General features: G+C 36.7%; 1 protein-coding gene across 2 annotated transcripts in view; it reads right to left on the reverse strand.

Annotated features, from left to right (window-relative positions):
* The window catches only part of SYPL1 (synaptophysin like 1), a 36,516-nt gene extending 15,006 nt beyond the window's left edge, over window positions 1-21,510 (reverse strand). Inside the window, exons 1-2 of one of the 2 annotated variants that reach the window (XM_056799517.1) lie at window positions 21,387-21,510; window positions 20,796-20,867 (exon numbers count right to left, since the gene is read on the reverse strand). In XM_056799517.1, coding sequence (XP_056655495.1) covers window positions 20,796-20,864 — 69 coding nt within the window. In that variant the 5' untranslated portion in view covers window positions 20,865-20,867; window positions 21,387-21,510. Of the gene's footprint in view, window positions 1-20,795; window positions 20,868-21,136; window positions 21,302-21,386 lie in introns of those variants that run through there. The other variant, XM_056799516.1, reaches the window with a different exon arrangement.
* Window positions 21,511-22,490: the final 980 nt, after the last annotated feature.

The following is a 22,490-nucleotide window of genomic DNA, read 5'->3' on the forward strand; positions in this document are numbered from 1 at the left end:
CCTAGGGTTTAGTACAGTGCCTGGCACACAGTAGCCTGTATTTTGTAGTGTTATTTTGCTTGCTTTTAAATATAATTTGTAAAATTATGTGTTAAAATTTATCAAAAGATAAACTTTTAAATGGATGGGATGGTACAGTGCTAAAAACGAATATCTTTATGAGTAGCAGAGGTAGTTGATAAACTGAGGGCAGAGTCCTTTGACTAGGCAGCAACACATATGTAGAAAGGCAAAAATAGAAGAAGGAAAACTGTGAGTCAGATATTAAAGTTGAGAAAGACAGACAAGTATGCCAGTAGTTTATAGTGAGTGAAAAGGACCTCTCCTCTCTAGAGGAGAGATTTATAAGAGGATGGTGACAAAGGAAAGGTCAGGAAAGAGCAGTTAAAGGCATAAAAGAAGCAGCTTGGATTTCCATTATCTTAAGATGGGTAATATGTTAATTAGACACACGCTATAAAAAGGATTTTGTTAACAATTAGGGAGAGGCTGTCAAGAGGACATAGAGGAAGGAGAAGGCAAAGGAGAAAGGAACTGAAGAATACTGGATTGCATTTGGATTGGCATGAAAATGCCAGGCTACAAGAAAAGGGTTTTTTACACAAGCTGATAGCCAAAATAAAGTTCTTTGTTTTCTTAGAATGAAACGACACTGTGTATAATTTTGTGTTTCTATCATACTTTAAAATTTTTCTAGTATTTATAAAGGACATTTCCTTGGAAATAACTTGTTTTTTTTTTTTAGTCAAAAGTTATTTCAAATGAACTTTGTACATTTCTAAGTTAAGTAGTAATCATAGGAAACGAAATGAATTAACATGGTTAAAAGTATATTACAAAGAGGTGTGTGTGTGTGTGGGGGGGGGGGAACATGGGTCCATACCTGTTAAACAATGCTGTGTTGGTTAGTTCTGAATTATTTTTCCTGACTTTTCATTTTTATCACCTGTGTCCATGCCTTCACACAGACCGTCCCCTCATATCTGAGGTGCACTTACTCCTCACACCTCTACTCTCAGAGAATCCTTATCTTCCTTCAAGATGAACTTGGGTGCCATCTACACAAAGTCTATCCAGGTTCCTTCCCAATTTTTAGTGCCTTCTTCCTCCTCAAATTATCTTATATTTACTTTTTACTTTTCTTCCTCCTCAAATTATCTTATATTTACTTTTTACAGACATGTTGTATTTTTTCAGTATATGCACCGTGAGGGCAGGGCCAGTTTTTTCTATCTTTGATTGTGTCTACGTTTGTTGTAGTTATCAATAGCAAATTACTACTGCTTATTTAGTAACACAGAGTAGAGAACCAGTTGGATTGCTGATAGGTAGCTAGTATCTTCTCAAATAGATTCTAAATCATATCTAATGTGATCTTTCACTGGATTAAGAATGTTATTTATAGCTTGAGCCAGTTCTGACTTCCTTTTCTCTTACCCTAAACAAAAAAGAAAGTTCACAGAATGACAAAAAAAGCTGAATTATTACTAAGCTTTTAAATTATCAAAAAGGTTAAAATATAGAACCTTAGTGAATTATGTGAGTTTTTTTTTTTAAATCAGGACTATAAATAATGAGATTCTAAGTATGGTTTTCTTGTTTGTCCTGGAAATTCTAATTCATCATCAGAAATCACATCTTAATATTCTGTATATTCCCATTCAAAGAAGCTATACATTTTTGCTTCTTTCCTCATGATGCTCTGGTAATGTCTGAGTATTTCTGTATACCTCCTTCAGAGGCTTGGAGAAGCTAATTGCCTTGCCAATGGTCACAAGGGTAGCACATGCTAAATCAGGGACCTGCCCTTCTAACTCTAAGTCTAGTTGTTTTTTTTTTAAACTACAACACAATGTAGCAAATATTGGCGATTTTAATAATTTGTGGCATTCATTTTCACTTTCTTTTCCCTGTACATTTCAGGACTTTTAATCAACCAGTAGCATCACCTGAATCATAGGCAAACAGGAACATTCCAATTAGAAATTTGAGAATGATTAAATAGTATCCCCTCTTCCAGCAACCATGTCCCCAACAGCCCACCATTTCTATTATTTTCCATTTGCTTACTTTCAATTACTAGTTAAGACACAAAAACCCTCTCCCCCAATCATTCTTTTCCTCACAAACTTTCTTTCCGTTTGGTGGGTTTTACTCCACTATCATATGCTTTTCTAGATGTCACTTCCATTACTTCTACTAGAGCACTCTACAAAGAAGGCTGTTTGTTCTTTCAGTACTCCCAATTCAAAAGAAGAAAAAGGATCAGAGTATTAGAGTTAAGATTCAAAGGAAGTTGCTTTCTTCCAAACACTTGCTACTCTTACCTCTGTGACCCTGGGGAAAGTCACATTCTCCTTGTACCTCAGCTTTCCTTTTGTGAAAAGTGATAAGGTAAAAATTATCTCTAAAGTTCCTTCCCATTATAAATCCTAGGACTAAGCCTTCAACAAAATATAACACCCATTCCTATTAAAAACACTAGGAAGTGCACAAATAAAAGGGCCTTTCCTTAAAATGATAAGTAGTATCTACCTAAAACCCTCAGCAAATATCATCTGCCATCAGAATAAGTTATGGATGAAGATCATTAAGACCATTAAGACCAAGGTGAAATTGCTAGCTTTAACAATAAAAGACAAGTAATCAATGAGGAAATTAAACTAGCACTCTTTGCAGATGATAGGATGGTATACTTAGAGAATCAACTAAAAATAAGTTGAAATAACTTCAGTAAAGTTGCAGGATGTAAAATAAATCCACATAAATCATCAGCATTTCTAAACATTACCAAAGTTCAGTAGCAAGATAGAGAAATTCTATTTGAAATAACTCTAGACAATATAAAATACCTAGGAATCTACTTACCAAGACAAACACAGGAATTATATGAACACAATTACAAAAAAAGTTTCACACAAATAAAGTCAGATATAAACAAATGGAAAAACAGTAATTGCAAATGACAATTCTAACTAAATTTATTTACATATTCAGTGCCATGCCAATCAAACGAACAAATAATTATTTCATAAGAAAGGAATTAATAAAAAAAATGTGAAGGAAGGTGGCCTAGCAGTATCAGATTTCAAAGTGTATTCTAAAACAGTAATCATCAAAAGAGTCTGGTACTGGCTAAGAAACAGAATGGTAGATCAATAGATTAGATATACAGGAATAAATGACCTTAGTGACCTAATATTTGATAAACTCAGAGATCCTAGCTTTGGGGATAAGAACTCACTATTTAACAAAAATTGCTGGGAAAAATGGAAAAACAGTATGAAAGAAATTAGGTATAGATCAATATTTCACACCCTATATCAAGATATGGTCAAAATAATTATATGATTTAGATATAAAGAGTGATATTTTAAGTAAATTAGGGGAACACAGAATAATTTACCTGGCAGACCTATGGAGAAAGAATTTATCACCAAATGGGAGAGTATTTATACCAAATTAAAAAGTTTTTGTACAAACAAAACCAATGTAAGCAAGATTAGATGGGAAATAACAAATTGGGGAAACAAATTTATGACAAATTTCTCTGATAAAGGTCTAATTTCTCAAACTTATAAAATACAGGGGAGTAGCTAGGTGGCTCAGTGGCTTAAGAGCCAGGCCCAGAGATGGGAGGTCCTGGGTTCAAATTTGACCCAATACAGTTTCTAGCTGTGTGTCCCTGGGTAAGTCACTTAACCACCATTGCCTAGCCCTTACAGCTCTTCTGCCTTGGAACCAACACACAGTATTAATTCTAAGACAGAAGGTAAGGATTTAAAAAGAAAAAAAAAAGAAAACAGTATAAGAATACAAGTCCAATTGATAAATGGTCAAAGGATATAAATAAGTAATTTCAGATGAAATCAAATCCATCAATAATCATAGGAAAAAATGTTTTAAATCACTCTTGATCAGAGAAATGAAAATTAAAACAACTTTGAGGTACCACCTTATACCTATAATATCTATAACATGACAGGAAAAAATGAGGGGATATGGCAAAATTGGGACACTATGCATTGCTGGTGGAGTTATGAACTGTTCCAACCCTTCTGGAGGGCAATTTGGAACTATTCCCAAAGGGCTATAAAACTGTGCATACCCTTAGATCCTATAATATGGTAAATGGGGATATATATCAAAGAGATTATTTAAAAAGGGATATGGACCAACTTATACAAAAATATTTATAGTAGCTCTTTTTGTGGTGGCAAAGAATTAAAAAGGGAAGGTATCTCTATCAACTGGGGAAGGGCTGAACAAACTATGGTATATGTTGGTGATGGAAATAAGAAATACTGAGCAGGATCATTTCAGGAGAAGCTGGAAAGATCTACACAAACTGATGCAAAGTGAAATAAGCAGAACCGGGAAAACAAAAGCAATACTGTTTGATGATCAACTGTGAAGGATTTGCCTATTCTCAACAATACAACGATCTGAGACAATTCCGAAGGACTTATAACAAAGAATGTTATTCACTTCCAGAGAAAGAACTGTTGGAGTCAGATGCAGATCAAAGCATACTATCTTTCACATTGGTTTATTTACAGTTCTATTTTGAGGTTTTGGTTTTATAAAGAGTATTCTCATACAACAATGACTAATATAGAAGTATGCTTTGCATGGTAACACAAGAAAAACCCAAATCAAATTGCTTACCATGTCTGAGGGAGTCAGACAATTTGGATCTAAAATATATGTTGAAAATTGTTATTACATGTAATTGGGAAAATAAAATCCTAGGATCCTATCGATGAGAGCTTAGTTTCGGGGATGGCTCATAGCCTCAGTCACTGATCTCACTACTGACTGAAATGAGTTTGGCACTTTAATCTCAGAATTTTTGCAAGAAGGCTGCTTTGTAAATAAATCCGGAAGCACCATAACTTATCATTCAACAAGCAAACTATCTCCCTTGGGGATTCACAGCATGTATGATATGCCACTGTATGCTTATTCTTGAAGTCAGCTACCCAACTTCCAGAATACTGTATTTTTCTCAATGATTTAATAACTGACTAACAGGCTGATGCTTTAAGTACTCAGAATTTCTTGACCATCTCCACTCTGCTTAAAATCCACCCTTTAAGACTATCATTTATTCTTACCATCCCTTTTATTCTTAGTTCCACCTCTAGGATCTTGATCTCTTAAAATTCCTCTTTGATCACAACCTCTTTTCCTTCTTACATAAAATACTCTCTTTATTCCTAATGAACCTTTTCTTAAGTTTTCATCACAACCTCCAATCTCTTCATTTTTCTCTGATCAGCCCTCTTCTAATTTCATTTATCTCCTCACCCAGACTTAATGGTTGGCATAATCGACAAATATTGTTGGCAGCCCATAATTCACTAGATTTTTAGCTATACCAAACTTATTAACCAAAACAGGATAACGTCACTGCATCTGCTTTCTAGGTTATAATAATAAAAATGGGCATTTTTTTATCTTTTGAAAGTTTACAAAGCACTTTTACATAATTTCATTTAATCCTTACAACCCTGAAGGGTGGGTAGTATAGGTATTCTTGTCCCCATTTAATGGACAGAAAACTGAGAGGTTATGTGACTTTCCAATTTCCAGAAAGTTAACTGAAGCTCTCAAAGGTTGAGTGACATTTAAAAGTTATCAAAGGAATCTAAAAAATCATTTTGTGACTCCAAGTCCAGTGGCCACCTCATCACACCAACCTGATGAATGGGTTATCTACAACAGGCTATACTTAGGTCCTCTGTGCAATGTTAGTTTTTACCACTTAATATTCCTGACACATTGCAATATAACACTCTGCTCCATCTCTACCTCCCTTCAAATTGTTTTATCTGGCCATAGGCTCAACTCACCATTTCCCAGCTGTCCTCAAGCTAGGCTACCTGCTCTCCAAGCTCCAACTCTGACTCAGCCTCAAGCTTCCATTCAATGTAACCTGGGCCTATGATTGATGAGCATTCACTTTATCTTTCAAATCTCAGGAAGACTGTCACTTTGCACCTCTGTGCCAGGATATACCACCCTCAAACCCTCCTTGCTGTAAGAAGAATAATTAGGCTACCGTTTCTGGAAAGGAGAATGGACTGTCTTTTTGCTTTTTTATTCCTGTTGCTTAGCATAGGACCAGGTACATACATGCTTAATAAATACTAGATTATTGACTCCAATCACCATTCTCTCTGATTTCCCATTCAAAAACACTCCCTTCTTTAGTCACTAACCCCCAATGAGAAAATAAGCTACCCAACTGTTTTCTTTGCTTCTATCAGCTTTTCAATTACTTTTTCTCATCTGTCAACAAAAATACTTTGGTCTCTGCTATATAAAGTCATGCCCTCATCCACCATTTTATAGTTATCCTTCTTTTTCACCATCAAAACTGCTACAAATAGGCTATAATCAGTTTTCATTGCCTCACCAGTTACTCTAGCAATCTGGCTTCTATCCCTGCCACCACACTGAAACTGTTCTTTTTCTCCAAATCAAGTCTAAGCTTCATCCTACTTATCTCCTAGCAGCAAAGGAACCCACCACCTACCTCTTCTTTCTTTCTCCATGTTTTATTTGACCTCTTTCCTCTTTTTTTAACATGCAATTCACTCTTTATATTTCTTATACTCCTCCCTCTCCCGGGTGATCTGGTAATCTCATTCATTCCATTAGCTTTAATCAACCCCTTCCTTCATGGATAATTGGCTCAGTTCTAACTGTTCCCTCTGAACTACAAACCTGAATTTCCAACTACCTACTATATATATATATCAAGCAAATATCCTACTGGAACCTCAAATTCAACATAATCAAAAACCCAAGATATATCTCTGACCCTAAATCATGTTCCTCCTCTTCCTGACTTCTTGAATCTGTAAATTACACCACTATTCTTTAGCGAACCTGACTCAAAAATCTCAATTATCTGATTCTTCTCCCTCCTTCACTTGACAGCTAATTATCAAATGTTTACAATTTTACTTACATACTATTTTTCGTTTTCCTTTCTTTTCACCATCCCAATCCAAAACTTCATTACTTCTTACCTATAATAATGCAATTTTCCAACTATGGGTCTGCCCAAGGAATAGAGATGTTATACAAAAAGACCCTATTGAGGATGCCTATGTACTGTGACAAGCTTTTTACTACCCATGTAGTAGCCTGTAGGTGTCTTCTCACTCGAAGTACATTGCATTTGAGGGAAGATAGTACATTAATAATAGAGAACAAAGAGGTTTACTGTATTTAACTTACTATAGATGAGCAATCAATGGATGCTGTACATGAGATTAAATGTGACCTATATGAATTATACATCAGTATTTGGTATAATTTATAAAGGCTGGAAAAAGTAACTATATAGAATGTAGCAGATTATAATCCCTCCCCCCCTTGGCAAAGTAACTGTGAAGATTAAATTTAACTCTCCCCAATTGTGAAAATGAAATTAACTCTCCTCTAATTGTGAAGATTAAATTGTAACCCCTGCCCATTTTTAAAACTAATCACCAAAAGTACAAACACACTACTTAAAAGTTGAATGGGAAGATTTGCCCATTTTTAGATTTATTCACCAAAGGTGATTCCCCCATTCACTTGAGTGGGGGAGGTCTGTGAGACCCACATGTGCAATAGTGGGCAACAAATCAGAATCAAATGACTGCACTTGGGCAGTCCTAAAGCAGGACTTCAACTGTGATTGGTAGATGTGGAAGTGGAGGAAGACACAGGAAGTGACGCAAAAGAAAGTGTCTTTAAAGGGGAGTGACAACTTCCTGAGTTCAGTTTTTAATTGGGAGTTCTTTCTTTCTTTGGAGTGAAGGCTGGTGGAGAATCTGCTGACTGGACCTGAGACATGGTGAGTGAAAGGCTGACTCCTTTCATACTGGATTTTCTGAAGAGACTAGCCTCAGGAGAGACTTCCCTGGGTCTTTGGCTTTGCCAAGGCCTAAGGACTAACTCTCCCTGCCCTGGTTGAGCCAGGGGCCCGAGAGCAAATTACTTAGTGCTTAGGTTAGATATCTTATCCTATCCTCTCTCTGATTTCCTACTTCATTCTTTCTATACTTTGTAAATAAATTTCTTTGGAATATAAATTCCTGGCAACCCTATTTGAAAAATATAATCCTTTTTAATAATTAACACCATTTGCCTTTACATAACCCAAGGTATAAACTCCTTAATTATCTGGCTCTGCAGCCCTAGAGGAAGAAACTTGGACAGGGAAACAAAAACAGTGAAAACACCTTAAAACACCTTTTGAAACTTCCAAAATACTCTGTGAAAGGTACTGACTAAATAGAAGATAATACCTCCTAAGTGCTGCAGGAAGGGGGAAAAGTGGAAAAAAAAAGAAGACGACAGCTAGGAACAGTAGAAAAAGAAGTTTCTGAGCAATTCCTCACTCTGGAGAGGCAACTCAGGGGCTCAGTGAATTGAGAGCCAGGCCTAGGGAGGAAAGTCCTGGGTTAAAATCTGGCCTCAGACACTTCCTGGCAATGTGGCCCTGGGCAGGTCATTTAATCCCCATTGCCTAACCATTACCAATCTCCTGCCTTCTGACAATAGGTATCTAAATGGATAAAAAACCCAAGGAACTTTAAAGAGACTATTTTTAAGGCATTTTTAGACTCTAATGTTTTATAAAAATCTGTATTTCATTGCATTTGCTGATTGTTTTGATTAAGATTTAACTTTGTGATTTTTAAGTTCATATATTACTGCATTCAATACTATTCTGTTACACTGAATCAGTTTAATGTACTGGGTTTTAACTACTGTTATATTCTGTTGCTTTCCCCCTATAACCATCCTGAACATTACTAAGTAGGCCCATATAAAAACAGCTTTTCTATTTTTGACTTTGTAAATTGTCACACAGAGGATAGATGGACTCCATCAGAAAATTGCTATAACAACCTTTGGAAAATTTAATGAGCTAAATATCTCAAATTGATTTTAAGGGTTCTTTAGACACAATTTTTAGAATTTTTTTCTTAACAATCTCTGGTCATTTTGCCTGCCCCTAACATGAGGTAAGGCCCATTTTAGTAGCTGAAGTGAGATAGAATTATAAACCCCGACTCCCGCATTTATAAAAACGTGAATGGAAGTTGGGAAGCTAATCCCAGGGCATTATACCCCTAGAAGCCTCACCCCCCCCCAAAAGGGGAGCATCTCTCATTTATACTCTTCAGCTCACTTTATAGAGGTTTGGGTTTTTCTTAGACTCCTCTGACACATTTTTTGTAATGATATCTAGAATTCTTGATGATGTTCAAAACCCAAAATAAGTTTCACTTTGTGTAAAAATGTGTTTATCAAGGTTGAAAGATTTGCCATGTTTGTAAAAATTGTGGCAAATATCCATCAATTCATAGGCTTTTAAAAATGCCATACAGCAACTTATGTAAAAAATGATAGTAGTTTGTTTGTTACTGTAATTAACTGGACTATTGAGAATTTGGGGGATACTGATTCCTACATAATTGTATACTGTTCTTTATATAAAAAAACCAGTTTTTTTTAAAAGAGTTTTTTAAACTTTTTAAAAAGAGTTTTAAAATTCATTTGCTTGTATTCACAATGGATCATGGCCAGATATGAAGAGGAAATGGATATAATTTTTGGTGAGAAAGCCTTGTATTCTACATTTTCTTGGCTGACACAGAGTGTCAATGATTATAAGCTATATTTTTTAATTTTAAAACTCTTATATTTTTATTGCATGTGCAAAATACTATTTGTTTATTTTTTCTCTCCTTTTTATATTTGAAGCACATGTCACCAGTATTAAGATTTTCTTTAACCTTTTGATTTTGCAGTTTAACATACATTTGCTAATTCATGCTCCAAAAGCTTGAGACTATAAAAATGATGCCACTAATCATTTAAACAAAATTATGGGACTTTGCTTAATGATTCTGTCTGATTCCAGGACAAGATACACAAAAGAGCCATTGCATAGGGTCAAAGATAAACCAATCCAGGACAGATTGATGCACTTCTAAGCCAATACAAAGGACTTGAACCTAGTGTGAAGACTCAAGGTTGCGACGCTTAACATACAGTAAGGCCTTCCTTGTATCCACACTCACTCTGAAAATACTTACAGATGAGTATCCCTAACTTGGCTCCTACCTGGCTCCTATAATCTAGTCCTTTTTCTGTCTTTCATAGTGTGGCAAACTTTCTGTAGTCCTGGCTACTGACTAGGTAAATGCATCATTGCTTAGATCATTTTAATTGGGTCTTGATTCAAGGACCTGTTATAGATTTACTTTTCCTTTACTTGGAATTTTTACACATAAGACTTCTTTGATAGTCTATATTTTCATCCAAAAATTCTTTTTTATTTGGATTTTTCTGATGTCTTTTTAATATCTCTTGCCAATTGATTCATATACCTCATAACTCAGCCATGCATCCCTAAAGGATTTTTCAATCACCCTATTCACGGGGGAATGTAAAAATATTATTTAAAATTGTAAAGTTTAAATTCCTTTTGAGAAGAATTTTAGATTAAGAAACATGATACCTCTCTGAATTCAGGAACTGAACTGTTTGGAGAAGACACCATGAAGATGCCTCCAAACCACAAGCTGCACAAGAAGATCAAGAATGAACTTTGGATGTGGTTGATTGAACATTTATTTGTATGTATACTTTCATGCCAAAGGGGACTGCCCCCTAACTGGCTTTTTGTCAATGCATCTAGCAATTATTGTTTTTGGGGTTTTTTTCCCTCTTATCCTCAAATTATTGTAATCTTTAAGTTGATTATGTTTTCATGATCCTTTTGGGGAAAATCTTTCCCAATAAGGATCAAATGGAGAAATGTGAAATTGGAGATTTGAACCCCAGACTTCAATTCCCAGAAGTCCTTGGAGTTCCCAGAATTTCCTGAAATCTCAGCAGAGGTCCTCACCTGGGCCGAGAGCAAAAGGGGCATTTAAACTGACTGTACCGCCTACACTCTCCCTGCTTCTGCTTCTATGCACACATGTCTTTCAAGATGTAGAATAAGTGAAATTGAATGGGCTTTCAGCCCTCTAGGCATGCGCTTTCTTATTTTGTATTTTCTTTATTTCTTAATCTTTAATAAACCTCATAAAAATATAATACTTTTAGCAGAGAAACTAATTTTAATTGTTACAGAGCCAAAATATAAAAGTTCAAATTCCAGCTCTCTCATTACTTTTCTGTGTGACCTTGGGCAGGTCATATAAAATTCAAGAATATAATTTCCTACTTCATAGCATTATTGTAGGGAAAATATTTTATAAATTTTAGACATGATATAAATTAGAACCCCTTATTTGAAAACTTCTGATGTCTTCCCAACTGATTTCCCTTTTATGGAATGGACCTGTGATTCCCTTGCTATATGAACTGCCAGTGAGGAAACTTCCTCTACCATTGCAAGTCACCTGCTTTGCAACTTAATCTTAAGTATTGGGAAGGTATTGAAAGATTAAGTTGACTTGATTAGCATCCCATGATGTGTACATCAGAGAAAAGACTCTAGGCCAAGTATTCCTTAAGCTATCACACCAAATCACTTCATCTTTTCCCCCCATTTGTTCCCTACTGCCTAATAGTTATAAACTCTAAATTTCTTAATCAGACATCAAAGGACTTCCAAGGTCTGGCCCCAACCAATCCTTTCCAGTTTTATCTCACCCTCCTCTCCTTCACAGGCCCAGTACTACATACAGCCACCTTGACTACTCATTGCTCCATAAACACCTAACTTTCTTGGCATAATGAGTGGTATTAATAAGTAAAGGCATGGGATCAAGAAAGTTCTCTGCACCCCCACCCCCAGTTCACTTCATATTCTGACCAGTTAGTACTAGCTCAAATACTACCTCTTCCTTTAAATCATTCCTATTATTACTTCCCCCTTCCAAAGTCAGAGGTGACACTCTAGTTTTGAACTCTGAATTTTCCTTTGAATAAACTTTCAACTTGTATAACATTATTAAATTTGTTTTATCTTCATTCCCCTCCACTCTAGATGAAGCTATTTGTCAACAATGTCCTCCCCCATCTTTATGCTTTGAATATAATAGCTATTCAATAAATATAAGCTTAATTTAATAGAATTCATTTTCCCAATACTCCATGGTGGAGTTATGATATCAAATCAGTTGTTCCCTCCAATGATGAAGTGGTACCAATCCCCACCCTTAACCCTATTGTTGTCTATGTACCTTTAAGGGAGTCTAACCAATGTGACAGGGGAGTGGTCTTCCCCATAGTCTCTTTAAGCCATGTTTATACCAGTAGATCACTTCTAAAGATCCATAAACTAGCAAAATAGAAAGAAAAAACAAAAAATAAAAAGGCTACACAATTGAAAAACAAACATTAATGAGGTAACTATATTTGCTATTCCAAATTATGTTCTGTAAAAGATTCCCTCCCCACCAAAATCCTAAGTCAAGGTCCCTGCCCTCAAGAAGCTTATGATCTACTTGAGAAGGCTAAATGTGAAAAGTTAAACAACACAATCCTATAAACAGCCCCTGTAAGATGACATATACATTACTAAATAAGCAACAATTATCAGCTTATATTTGCATAGTATTTAAAGGTTTACAAAACACTTTACCCATAACCACCCAGCAAGGTAGATAACTGAATTATATACCTATACAAAGATGAAATAGGATACAGCCCAGGTCTTAAGTAGCTTGCAATCGAACAGAGGAGGTATTTATATAAATAAATACGGTAGAAGTAGATATATACTAGAGTTAGAGATAGCAATAAATATAGTGTAGTATTACTGTACTGAGTGCTTAACTTGGAATAAGGAAGATTTAGGTCCTGGTTCTCAGGCTAGGTGACACACAGAAAGTAAACCAATAGATAAATCACTTAACTTAAAAGGGCTCAATAACTATTTACTATGTTATAGAAATAGTAAACTATGGATTAGAGGGAGGAAACCAGAAATCATTGATAAAAGAGATGAATTAGAACATTTTAAGGGAAAAGGGAGAGATGTATGCAAGATAATTCTAGGGAGCAATTTGTAACAGAAGAGATAGGGAAGAGGTAGCACTTGAGTATGGCATTGAAGGGAAAGAATTTCAACAGGTATCAGTACTGAGGAAGTACATTCCGAATATGGTGGACTCTAAAAGCATGAAGCCAGGAGAGATCAGAATGAAATCAAGGTACATCCAATAATTCAGTTTGGTTTTTGACAGTGCCTGAAGAAGAGGGGAGTACCATAGGACAGAAAAATACTATGGAAGCCTCAAATCCTGGTTCAAATGAAGCAATTTTTATTTTTTACAGGTGATATCTCTTAACTACTGAAGAATTTGAGTTAAGAGAATATAAAAGGGGACAGCTGGGTAGCTCAGTGGATTGAGAGCCAGGCCTAGAGATGGGAGGTCCTGGGTTCAAATTTAGCCTCAGACACTTCCCAGTTGTGTGACCCTGGGCAAGTCACTTAACCCCCATTGCCTAGCCCTTTCCATTTCTGCCTTGGAACCAATACATAGTATTGATTCCAAGACAGAAGGTAAGGGTTTATTATTTAAACATTTTTTAACTAAAAAAAAAAAAAGAATATACAATGAACTATTTCTGTGACTGTATGAAGATGAGAGGAAGGAAAAGACTTGACACAGGAGACAGTTATAATCATCCAGACAAGAAGCAATCAATGCCAAAACTAGGATTGTAAATGTTAAAAGACTGCTTGTAAGAGGGTCTAAAAATGAGTGATATGGTTGTGCAGAACATTATAGAAAAAAAAGATGAACGCTAATGACATTCATCAATTAAGAATTTTAAGTTGCAAAATAATTTCCAGGCTTTAAAATCTACTATCAACTTAGTGTCTCTTAGATGATATAACTACATGAAACCCACAACATTACCATTATGGCAAGATACAGATTAAACTATAAATGGGTACTATTTGACAAAATAAATAATACAGCAAAATATGGTAAATATTAATACATGGTTTTCTAAGTCAATATCTGGCCTTTATGTACAGTTTAGTAATCATGTTTCTATATGAATTTGACATATACTGAGGTGCTGAATTCAAAGCCAGAAAAATTCAAGTGCTATCCAAATCAGATTAAAATATAATTGAGAAATATTTAACAAAATAAATACAATATAGATAGATGTAAATGTGTGGTTTTCAAAGTCAAATGCGTAGCCCATAGAGATATGTTTCTATTTTGAGTCTGTCACTACTGTTGTAGAACATACAGAACTCCTTGGCCAAAAAGCCATAGATACTTTCACTAAGAAGTGAGCCAGAAGGCAATGAAGAAAAAAACATTACCAAAAATTAAATTGATTATATTCTAATAAGCAAGAAATAAATTACTTATAGAAATGAAAAAGGAATGGTATGATTTAGGCAACTCCAACTTAAAGACTTTAAGGAAGCTAAAAAATGGGAAATATTTAAAGAACCACACATCTACCATTTCCTTAAGAAATTTAATGATATTAAGAAAATAGGAAACTAAGGGATTGTTTATCATGCTATTGGAGAATCGATAAATTTCAGTGTATGAATTTAAGGTAGTATTATTGTGCCATAAGAAATGGACAATTTCAGAAAGGAAGTTAGGAAGACCATTTTAAATTAATTTACAGTGAAGGACTGGGTGAGCAATTTATAACAACATGATAAAGAAAAACTTTAGAATTCTGATTCAATATAATGATAAACAGAAGTCCAAAAGAACTGACTACAAAACAAGCCCCTCTGGACAGAAAATAACAGTGATGAGACATGCTTAGGGACAGGGCCAATATGGAAATATTTAGCTGCACTATCATATATAGGTATCAAATGTTTTTTTTTTTTAATTTACTAAATGAAATTGAGGAGGGATTGATGAGACATATTAATTTAAAGATGCTTATTACTTGAAAAATTAAAACATTTGTCCCCTTTTTTTTCCTATGTCTGCCATGATATGGGACGTGGTTAGAAGAATTTAATAAAAGCTATTTTTATCATTTATTTAATTTTCCAGGTATTTATTATGTGTATATGTATAAATTTATTTAATTAAATATACCAAGTAGTAAAGTACAACTTTTCAAGTTTCTATATTTTAGGAAAATTAATCTGGTAGCAAAAGCATAGAATGGATTGGATAAGAGGCAGCTGTGGAAGCAAGAAGATCCAAGTCAGAAACTTCAGTCATTTTACATTCAAAATGATTGAGAAGCCCTGGAAGTTAGTTTATGAGGAGTGGGAATGGATTGACCCATAAATAACATCTATTAAATACCTCTCTACTGAGTTCTGTACCAGGTGTTATAAATAAGATCAATATACAAAAATGCATTTAAAATTTGCGATCCCCATGGAATGAAATTCTCACTGCCTCCTTAATTTAATCTGTTCCATAGTTTAAAAAACTCATAATGGTATCTCAAGTGTTCTTGAAACTAACCAATATTTCCTTTGGGCAAAAGTTCTTAACCATTTTTGAGAGGGTAGGTGGGGTACCCTTACCCCTCTGGCAGTCTAGTGAAACCTATAAACCCTTTCTCATAGTGTTTTTAAGTCTTTAATGACACACATAGGATTAAAAAGGAAACTAAATATTGAAAGTTACCAAAATATTTTGAAAAATCAAGTTACCTGTTCCCAAGTTAAGAACCTCTGCTTTTAGGTGTTCTAAGACTCTCCTCCTGTATACACTCACTTTGTATACTGTTTTCTAAATTCACCCTTAAGTTGACTTATTTGACATGGTATAGCAGAAAAATTTCAGCACCCGAAAAAAGCAAACTGAATTCAAAATCCCACCTTCTACACTTTATTACTGTGACACTGAAAGTCAACCCACTCTGAGTGTGTTTCCTCAACCAAAAATGGAGATACTTGTATGACCCATGTAACAGAGTGTTGAAGATATTAAATGAACATGTATTAGAAGAGCTTTAGAAATGAAATCTTAAAGCACTATATAAATGTAAGCTATTATTATTTTACTTAGTTTTTACTGATTACCACTGTTCATTAGCAGTGCTAACCATAGCCTTTTTTAATGCAATATCCTCCAAAGTTCTAAAACAATTTAATTGTTTCTCAAAAAACCTAATATAAACTCAAAACTATAAAATGAGGGAGTTGGACTATATGATCTCTAAAGGTTTTTACAACCTCCAAATCTAGGATACTATTATCTAATTAGCAAGAAGGTTAGGAAATTACTGGTTTTGAATAACAAAAACTGAATTCACAGATTCATTTACAAAGTAAAATTGGCTAGCATTTCTGGTGCCCAAAATAAACTATAAAAATATTTCTGGTTCTTTACCTATTACCTAAGGTTCTCCCCAAAGTCTTAGTGTTGTTTTTAGCTATTAAAGCTTTATATCCCGTGTCTTTGACTTTTAAAAACAAAATTGGAAAAGCATATAATTTATTTTGTTCACTAAATAAAAGGGAATTTCCTTAATCTCAAAAGAAAATGCTAATAGGAGGTCCTGGTTTGAAACCAGGCCTCAGATATGTCCTAGCTATATGACCCTGGGCAAGTCACTTAACCCCCAACACCTAGTCCTAACTGCTCTTCTGCCTTGGAACCTATACTTAATATCAATTCTAAGACAGAAGGTAAGGGTTAAAAAAATAGAGAAGGAAATGCTAAAACCACAATCTCAACTTTTATTTCTGAGGTAGGGAAAAAAGTTCCAATATCTGCAGGTCGGCTACACTGATTTGACTTTAAACCACCTAAAGAGCAAATAGCTAATTCCTTACTTAAGATCAGTAAAGCATTAACTGCAAATTTATGGGTGTGGGGATCTAATTCCCACCTGAAACAATTCTTTTAGTTCTTCCCGCACCTGCCCATTTTTCCTCATCTAAGGCTAACAAAAACTTGCACTTAAAATACAAGAGACTTGATATTTCAATATATTTTTATATACCCAATCAAAAACTGGACCCTATTTGGGAGAAGTGTCTTTCAAAAATATACAACTATGTTTCCAAATCTATAGAAGCATATTTGGTAGTTTTACATAAAAAATGATCCTAATAAAAAAACGAGCTAATTATGCTAAGTGGCATATCTTGTTTTCAATCTGATAGTTGTGTAACATATTCAGAATTTTGGCCCCGCAAAAAAAAAAAAAATTAAAGATACTGAGCAAATCAAAATGATTTTAATGCTTTAGGACTGCCAACATTTTATGGAACATTAAGTTATAAAACATAAAAGTAGTTTATTACCCAGGTAACAAATACATTTTAGTTTTATCATAACAAAACCCCAAAATAATTAAGAAAACAAATAAGATTCTATTCATTGCATGCTAGGTTTATAGAATATCTTGTTATGAGTCCAATTAACTGGAGTTTCAGTTTCCCAATTTGAAAAATAAAGGTACTATTTATAATGCCCTCATATCCATGGATGTGTTGTGAAGCACTATTAAAACCTCAAAGCAGTACATTTCATATATGTGCACATGCACACACTTTGTATGAATTTATTCATGCTGGTTATTGTCCTAGTGAGACATACTTCACTTTTAAGTATAAATTAATTCTTGTGTAACAAAACAACTGGGGTGGGAGTGAGATTGAAATCTGTAAACTGTAGTTGTTTAAGCATAAAGTCCTAGGGGGGTAGTGATAAAGGAGACAAGAGGGCTCAAAATAAAATACTACTCAAGAATTAATCTTAACTACTCAGCATTCTTGAAGGTGCTTGTACACATGTGCAAACAGAGGCTGCTATTATCTGTATAACTGAAAGCACTCTTCTCTACCAAAGAATTTGGTTCCTTGAAGTTTCTAAAAGGAGACTGGCTAACGTCATTTATTTAACCAACTAATATTTTATCAAAAGGCATCCACTGTGTGTAACTAAACAGGAACAAAGCAAAAAACATTGAAAGAGATTGACAATTAACATGATTGTCATAGTCTTTACCTTCAAAGAGTTTAATTGAATATTAAAAGCTGTCTTCCCATAAAAATTCAACCAGTTGCAATAAAATTTGTCTGATTTTTAGCAACTTAGTAACTTGAGAAAGATTGTTTACCCTGAAATTATACAGCCATCCAAGGAATACTTGAAGAGGTAATGTATAGTGCAATGGAATAAACACTCCATTTAGAGACTCATTGAGCCTAAGTCTGAATCCTGGCTCTGCCATTTACTTCTTGTGTGACCTTGGGCAAGTCCCTCCTACTTTCAGGCACTTCTAATTCTGGTTATATGGTTTTACTGTTGGTCCTACTATTGTTGTGATTCAGTCTTTTCAGTCCTGATTCTTCACGACCCCATTGGGGGTTTTCTTGGCAAAGATACTGGAGTGATTTGCTATTTCCTTCTCCAGCTCATTTTACTGATGAGGAACCAGAGACAAACAAGGTTAAGTGACTTTGTCTAGGGTTATATCACTAGTGCCTGAGGCCAGATTTAAGCCCAGAAAGATGAATCATCCTGGTTCCAGATGTGACATACTATTCACTGTACCACCTAACTATCCTCAACAATAATAATAATATTCTGGAAGCCCAATCCTAATACAGGTGCTCTAAAATTGTTCATCTTATAAGTTATAATGCATTTGAACCTTCCAAGAACTATGATTTAAAAATACATTGCTAATAAATCTAAGAACAAATACAAACAGCTGTTTTTTATCTTAAGATCTAGAAAGCACAAATTGTAAATTTATTTATTCTCTTTAGTATACAATATAATATTTGCCTGAATTAGTTAACCAGAAAAAGGTAGTGTGCTCTAGTCAGGAAAATATCAAACTTGGGAATATGAAGCATTCTTTCACATCACTAATTAAATGTGACTTTGAGCACCAATCATTTAATTTTTCTGGGTCTGTTTGCTCATCTGTAAAAAGAAGGCATTTCAAATACTCTCTAAGGTCTTTCAGCTTTAAAAAGGTACAGTATGGTTCTTTATTTTACATTAGATAAGCCTACTTAATATGAAGTGTTTCCCTTTTATTTTTATGTGGTCAAATTCTATTATAAAAAAACAAACCAAAAAGCTCTGATCAAAATTTAAGACAAAAGCCCTCACATCATACATATTGACTGTCAGAAGGGAGATCCACCAATCACCAATGTCTCCTGTTTGAAACTTCATGATAAATTCACTTTCATTACTGTATATACAACAAAATTTTTATTTTGAAAAGGGTATGGGAAAAAGAGGAAGAAATTTGATCTCAAAACTAAATCACTTTAAAACAGCAAACAGCTGCAGGTATTTATGATTTTCCTATCTGGTTCCATAGACAAATGGGTTTTCCCAACCAGCATCATTCTGATGCTAATTTGGAAGCCCAAAGATAGCAAATCTTTCAACAACATGAACTCAAAACTAAATGTTTCTTAGCATAATTTCAGTTTTCAAAAACTTATATTAGGGGATTAGATGCTGGCAGCACTAGGAAATGCTTATCACCTTTCACCGAAACATATGGGCAAAGAGTTGTTATTTTAACGTTACCTACAGCACACTAACCCTAATTGTTACAAGAAGATGCTACCTGCAAATATAGTCTTGAAAATCATCACTTAAAGTACACATTTCAAGAATTCTTTGGTGTCCAACAAAATTTCCAAACTCTTTGGGGGCGTGTGTCTGGGCAAGCTAATTTGCAAAGCCAAACGATTCCTAGGATGTTAATGACAGGTGTTCTAAGCAGAAGCGAAAAGTCAAGTTTCATAGCATGGGCTCAGAATCACCTCGGCCCAACGAATCTATTAGCATTTTCCATTTACGGTGTCTCAAAAGTCCTAGTAAAGTCCCAAGCTGAAGCTTCATTCAGCATAAATTGCACTAAGACATACCTTTCATTCCAAAAGTTTTAATGGTCTAAAACTGCATTAAGACTTTTCGGACACCACCCCGTATGGTTCTAAAAGTTTTAATATGTAGTGCTTTATTAAATAAATACATTGTTTTACTTTCGGAAAAACCTGTTCTTTAATAATAAAGCAACTCCAGGACGACTGAAAATTAATGAACTTGACAAACTTTGCGGAAAGTTAATGGGCATATGTTCATTTTTTCACTCTCCTCAGGAAAATTTTATCTCAAACGCTAGTATGGTTTCACGCTACAGTGGTTCATCAAAAATAATTTTTTTTTCCCCTAATCCAAACCGCTACACTTTTAGGTGCTTACTAAGTTCTTATTAAGTGAAGAGGGTCTTCAGATTTCTTAAAGCATGTCTTCTCCTACCTGTTCATAATTTCAAGCATTTGGGGGACAGGGGGTACAAGAATGGATGGGAGAAGGCTGGCTTTCATTAGGACCGGGAGAAACATTCTCTTCCTCCTCCTCCAAAGAACCTCCACCCGCTCCCGGCCAGGGTTCCCAGGTGAAGCCCCAGGGCTGGCCAGGAAACAGAAGACGGGGGAGAGGCACTCCTCAGCCTCGAGCTCAGGAACCTCTAGACAGAGCCGCCGCCTCGTGATCCCCTTTGACAGCAGCCCGCCCCAATGCCGGGGGCCCTGAGGCCTTTTCTTGCCCCCCCCCCAACCCCTCCCCCGACCGCCAGCAGATCGGCTAGGCTTCAGGGGCGGGGCGCTGGCCGGGCTTTCAAGGCCGAACCCCCGGGGGCCAAGGCTTCGCCCCCCCTGCCCCCCCTCCCTTCCGCCCACTCCACGGCCGGGTCCGGCCAGCTGGCCTTCTCCGCAGAGCCCCCCCCCCCCCGCCCCTTCTCCCCTCTCTCTCCGCCCGGCGGGGCGGCTGCGACTACAGGGCCCCAGAGCTGGGCCCACTGGCCCCACTCACCCACTGCAGAATCTTGATGAAGCCGAGTGGCTCCTTAAGCGGGCTGAAGTTAATCTGGAGGCCCGACATCCTCTGAGGGAAGGAGGGAAAGAGGGTGAGAGTGAGGCGGCCGGACTGCGGGGGACGGAGCCAAACCCAGGCGGCCCAGCGGCAGAGGGAGGGAAGGAAGGAGGGTCGGGCGGACGGAGCGAGGCTCCGGAAGGCGGGGCCGGGCAGGGCGGAGCCGCCCTGAGGTGGGGCCAGGGAGGCCGTTAAGCCTAGAAGGGCCCAGCGAGGAGGAGGCGGGACGGGGGCGGAGATGAGGGAAGGGGGGGAGGAGCGGTTCCTCCCCCGCTCTGCACCTGGCCGAGCCGGCTGATCCTCTGGCGAACCCTATAACTCATATCCGAAGCCATCTTAGGCGTGCCGACCCCCCCTCCCCCTCCCCGAGCCCGCCCCCTAAAACGAGTCGCCCGGTCCGGGCTCTCGCCCCGTGCCCGCGCGCTCCGTGCTCTCCGTGCTCTCCCTTCCAGCAGCGCTGCGCAGCTCACAAAGCCCGGGTGGGGGCGGGGCCGGGTGGGGGAGGGGAAGAGGGTGGGGGAGGGGTGGCACCTGTCCTCCCCAGTCTCGAGGCCCTCGGTATAGTCGATCGTGAACAGTTGTTCGGCTTCTGAGGGTGCGAACGTGCTTCCTATGTGCAGCCCTACCCCTCCTGGGTTACACTGTACACGCAGACGCTGCCCTCCACCTCCCAAGACACACGTCCTAAACTTGTGTGCCCCTCCCCTCTGTCTTCTGGGCTCTGGTTGGGTGGATCGGTCTCCGCCAGCATTTGTGGATCATATGTTTAGATTTATGATTTTCTCATGTTAGACTTATTTTAAAAACTCAACATTATAATCATGTGTCAAGGCATGTGCTAAAGTAAACATAGAAAGCTTCCTAGTAAGTACCCAACACATATATATAACATAATGGATGGTAAACACTCATGGACCAATTGATTCAAAACCGAGTTCTTGTCCTCTACTTTGTAATTAGAGCAAAATTTCAGCACTTAATCCGGGTTTGTTGTTTGAGTGCCCTCGAGTTACCAAAGAAAAAAAATTTTTTCAAAGAAATGTAATTCAAAAATTTAGCACAGTCCCTGGCCTGTAGGAGATTAATAAATGCTTGTGGATTATTGATCAGCAAAAATGACTCTGAAGTCTGGGTTCAAGTAGACCCTCCCTGCGCCATAAAGGTAGAAGTTCTCTGAGGAAGAGGAAGATTAACTAAACTCATTCTCCCCAAGGCCTAACACAAATTCTGTATAAAATATACATTTAATAAATGTTTTGCATTGTGAGTTCTATAAATATTTTATCAAATAGTGTAAGATACCAGCATCCATTTGCTCTGACCTGTGTGCTCATTTAATACCTGCATGAAGATTTCCAGGAACTCACTACTGTAGGAGGCAAACCATTTCATTTTTATAATAGCTCTAATTGCTAAGAATGTTTTTCCTTCTTTAGAACTAACACCTGTGTCCCTTCAATTTGAATCCATTGTTCCTAAAAACAATTTAATCTTTCTCCCAAATACCAACCTTTCCCTCATCCATGCCCAGGTTACCAGAAAAGAGGCTGTGAATTCACAGGGGGGCTGCCTTCATCTTGGGGGCATTCTGACCCCCCAAAAGACCATGAGGCTTTTTCCCAATCTGTCTGGGTA

This window comes from Monodelphis domestica, chromosome 5, assembly GCF_027887165.1.
Source record: "Monodelphis domestica isolate mMonDom1 chromosome 5, mMonDom1.pri, whole genome shotgun sequence".
NCBI classification, from domain to species: Eukaryota; Metazoa; Chordata; class Mammalia; order Didelphimorphia; family Didelphidae; genus Monodelphis; species Monodelphis domestica.